This window comes from Sinocyclocheilus rhinocerous, unplaced genomic scaffold (assembly GCF_001515625.1).
Source record: "Sinocyclocheilus rhinocerous isolate Xijiao unplaced genomic scaffold, SAMN03320098_v1.1 scaffold1180, whole genome shotgun sequence".
NCBI classification, from domain to species: Eukaryota; Metazoa; Chordata; class Actinopteri; order Cypriniformes; family Cyprinidae; genus Sinocyclocheilus; species Sinocyclocheilus rhinocerous.
Genome location: NW_015665886.1, coordinates 1,364,396 through 1,368,200, shown reverse-complemented (window position 1 = coordinate 1,368,200; position 3,805 = coordinate 1,364,396). Strand labels below are relative to the sequence as shown.

Sequence of the window (3,805 nt, the reverse complement as noted above, 5' to 3'; positions counted from 1 at the left end):
ATTTCAAAAGAAAAGACATGTAGAAGTGTACAAAGGGTGGTGGACTGTATAGATTAAGGGACACTTGAATGAGTTTCAGATTGATCGTAATATTTTCGTGTGATCCGTGACTAAAATGACATGGTGTTTAGGTATTTTTGTAATTTGGCAAATAACGAAGATCAAATCTTCATTTAAATTTTTATCCTCGTCACTTGAACTAGAAAAAAAGTATGACGGTGAGGAAATTGTTGTAATGTTAATGTTATGGAGACTTTTATTTTGACGGATGTTTTTAGAGAACAGCGAACAGGAAGTAAATTCGTCAACGTTATGAGAAAATATTAAACTAATTTTTAATCAACCTGGATAGTTGTATAGCGGAGAAATTCCTTAAACTATTAATACACTGTAAGTATATATATATAAGAACAAATAATATAAAAACGATCCCTGACCTAGGAAAAATATTCCTTGTTATGATGCGCCACATGGGACACTAGTTGACCTGATTTTACTGGGAGAAATGCAGCATATTCAACGCGCTCTGCGTCTTGTCATTCATTCTCACAAGTTTTATTGTCGAATGGTATGTTATCTAACTGTCTGTGTTATTCACGGCACTAACTAGACAATTAAGAGCAAACCGATCTGGAGGTTAAATTGATGTGATTTCGACAATGATTTAAATTCCCTTTATATTAAAATACAAGGACTGTGTTTTTCAAATTAATTGAATTATTAATTTTATAATGTTTGCTAAACCAAAGGTTTTGCTGTCCTCAAAATGCAGTCCAGGATGTTTTACAATATTTACTGTACATCCTGCTTGAGCTGCTGTGGAAGTCAGCTGATAAGTCAGCAGGTTACACTTCATTTCATTCTGCTCCTAAATTTGAGCACTGAACAGTTTGCATTCATTGCGCCTCCTGCAACCTTTCTGTGAGTGTTTAGGGTTTAGATTGATTTACTAGAGCAGGGATTAAATTATAGATTTAATATCCTGAAGTCTATTCCATGTATGAACACTGTTCAAATGGTGTTCTTTGTTTTCTTTTCTCTGAAGGCACACAGGATGAGTATGAATGACTTTGCTGTTCTCAGCACTGGACGAAAGATGCCCCTTGTGGGACTTGGGACGTGGAAGAGTGAACCAGGACAGGTAAGTTTACTGTGCATCATCCCAACTGTAATTATGACAGAATTTGAATCTGAATATGCTGTATTGAGAATGACAGCAGGTTTACTAGGATATACAGTTCTTCAGTATATTATCCAATAAGTTCTGCAATAATATTTTGCTTTAATTATTGTGTATATGTGTAGAACTCCAAAAGCATTTTGTATAAATATGTTATCAATTGCAGGTAAAACAGGCAGTTATTTGGGCACTGCAATCTGGCTATCGGCACATTGACTGTGCTCCCATTTACGGGAATGAGCCAGAGATCGGTGAAGCATTTCAGGAAATGATGGGACCTGAAAAAGTAGGTCAACCAAGTAGATTACAAATATGAAACACATACCCACACACTGAAATATATAATGCATGTGTGCTTTACAACTGTTGTCTTCTTTCAGGGCATAAGGCGAGAGGATGTATTTGTGACCTCCAAACTGTGGAACACAAAACACCACCCAGATGATGTGGAACCATCTCTTTTAAAGACTTTGAAAGATTTGAAGCTGGAATACCTAGACCTTTACCTCATCCATTGGCCATATGCCTTCCAGTAAGCCTCCAGCTATTCTCATAATGAATATATATATATATATATATATACAGTATCTCACAGAAGTGAGTACACCACTCACATTTTTGTAAATATTTATATATATATATATGTATGTATTAATTCAATATACACACACACACATAGACAGAGTACTATGTATGAATTAATTTTCTTAGAACTAACTTAAGTTCTAAAATAAAAAAAGAGAGAGATTAAAGGGTGCAAGACTCTGTAATAGTCCATTGTTATAATAGTCTTATCTAGGTTATCTTGTTTATTGCTAATATAAACATGATGTTTTCTTTATCTCATTTGGGGAATTAATTATGAAATGCTCATTAGTAGGGATATCCACCCAAAAAATGAAAATGATGTCATCATTTAAAGAATTTTGAAGACTGTTGGTACTAAACAGTTCTAGTTCACATTGGCTTCCATTGTATGGTCAAAAAAAATGATGGAAGTCAATTGGAACTGAAACGGTTTGGTTACTAACAACATTCTTCAAACACCAGTGGTCTTCCACCAAAAGAAAAAAGTCTTACAGTTTGGAATGACATGAGGGTGAATAAATAGGACAGAATTTTCTTCATCGGGTGGACTATCCCTTTAATGTGCTCTGCCTTTTTTCAGATACCAGTCAAGTGTTTAATCTTCTTATTTTTGTCCAGACGAGGTGATACCTCTTTTCCTAGGAAGGAGGATGGAACCTTGCTGTATGACAACATAGACTACAAGCTGACATGGGCTGCTATGGAAAAACTTGTGGGAAAGGGCCTTGTCAGGGCCATCGGGCTCTCGAACTTCAATAGCAGGCAGATCGATGACATCTTGTCAGTTGCAAGCATCAAACCAACTGTTTTGCAGGTCAGAAGAAAATTTGATGTTATAATTTATGTGGTCCATTATATCAGTTTGTAGAGTAACAATAGTGTTTTGCAGGTGGAGTCCCATCCATACCTTGCACAGGTTGAGCTGTTGGCTCACTGCCGGGATCGGAGTTTGGTGATGACCGCCTACAGTCCGCTAGGATCTCCTGACCGAGCCTGGAAGCATCCAGAGGAGCCTGTGCTGTTGGAGGAACCAGCCATTGCTGCACTAGCCAAGAAATATAACAAGACTCCTGCACAAATTATCATCAGGTAAATTCAGGCTTTTGCACTAGTTGTGTGTGGTGTTTCCTCACGGATTATTACATAGTATTTCTTCAATGGTATTTCGGCAGGTGGCAAACTCAACGAGGAGTAGTGACTATCCCAAAGAGCATTACAGAGTCTCGGATCAAAGAGAATATCCAGGTTTCTGCATGTTTTTTTGTTATTCTTTATGTTCTAGAGTGTTTATGACTGTATTGTAACTATGCAATACATTTGCTCTGCTCATTTACAGGTGTTTGGGTTCACACTTGAACCTGAGGAAATGAATCAAGTGACAGCAGTGCACAGAGGCTGGCGTTACATTGTGCCAACCATTACTGTAAGTTACATTACTGTAAGCCACATCATACAACAAAACACTCAATTTTACATGGCCTTTAACAAAGAGGTTACTTTAAAACAAAATATAATGTTGAAGCTGCTGTTTTTAAGTGTGCTGAGTGTTAAGACTTTGCAAATCAAATGCATTCCAAAAGTAGTTTGCTCTTACATATGCTGTTGCATCTATTTTTGTAGGTTGATGGTAAGTCTGTCCCCCGGGATGCAGCACATCCTCACTACCCTTTTAATGACCCCTATTAATGCACACTTCTGTGTGATTCTGTGCCTTGGAACCAATGCCCATTCACTACTCTGTATACTTCTAAATATAATAAAACTTTTTTGTTACATATTGAAATGTGTTCTTACTTTTTTTGTGTGTGTGGAATGAAACTTGATGAACAAGGGCTGATTTTAAATGTATTCACAATGTTTAAGGGTGAATTTTATGAAACTTGTCAAGAATATGTCTGGATTATCACTTTTAAAAGAACAAATTTACATTTTGAAAATAAAGCATGTTTTTAAGGGCCTTAAGGTTATTTTGACATCAGTTAATCAGACTCTAATTATCCTAATGATTATATATATATATATATATATATAATTTTA

At 36.1% G+C, this 3,805-nt stretch overlaps 1 protein-coding gene across 3 annotated transcripts; it reads left to right on the top strand.

Moving 5' to 3' along the window:
• Nucleotides 1-229: 229 nt before the first annotated feature.
• LOC107731642 (alcohol dehydrogenase [NADP(+)] B-like) lies at nucleotides 230-3,529 on the top strand. 3 transcript variants are annotated; one of them, XM_016542784.1, is made up of 9 exons: nucleotides 230-390; nucleotides 1,046-1,141; nucleotides 1,347-1,466; nucleotides 1,561-1,712; nucleotides 2,387-2,582; nucleotides 2,658-2,857; nucleotides 2,941-3,013; nucleotides 3,105-3,191; nucleotides 3,389-3,529. In XM_016542784.1, exons 2-9 carry the CDS (start codon nucleotides 1,055-1,057, stop codon nucleotides 3,452-3,454), a joined length of 981 nt encoding a protein of 326 aa, XP_016398270.1. In that variant the 5' UTR covers nucleotides 230-390; nucleotides 1,046-1,054; the 3' UTR covers nucleotides 3,455-3,529. The 3 variants fall into 3 exon arrangements, with proteins under 3 accessions (XP_016398270.1, XP_016398269.1, XP_016398271.1); XM_016542783.1 differs by lacking the exon at nucleotides 230-390 and adding an exon at nucleotides 448-568; XM_016542785.1 differs by lacking the exon at nucleotides 230-390 and adding an exon at nucleotides 833-921.
• Nucleotides 3,530-3,805: the final 276 nt, after the last annotated feature.

Bases quoted from the DNA above. Each gene is read 5' to 3' on its own strand.
- LOC107731642 (XM_016542783.1), top strand. From the start codon at position 506: ATGCAGCATATTCAACGCGCTCTGCGTCTTGTCATTCATTCTCACAAG. The intron at 569-1,045 runs GTATGTTATCTA...TTTTCTCTGAAG, and splicing joins ACAAGTTTTATTGTCGAATG to GCACACAGGATGAGTATGAA. The intron at 2,858-2,940 runs GTAAATTCAGGC...GTATTTCGGCAG, and splicing joins CCTGCACAAATTATCATCAG to GTGGCAAACTCAACGAGGAG.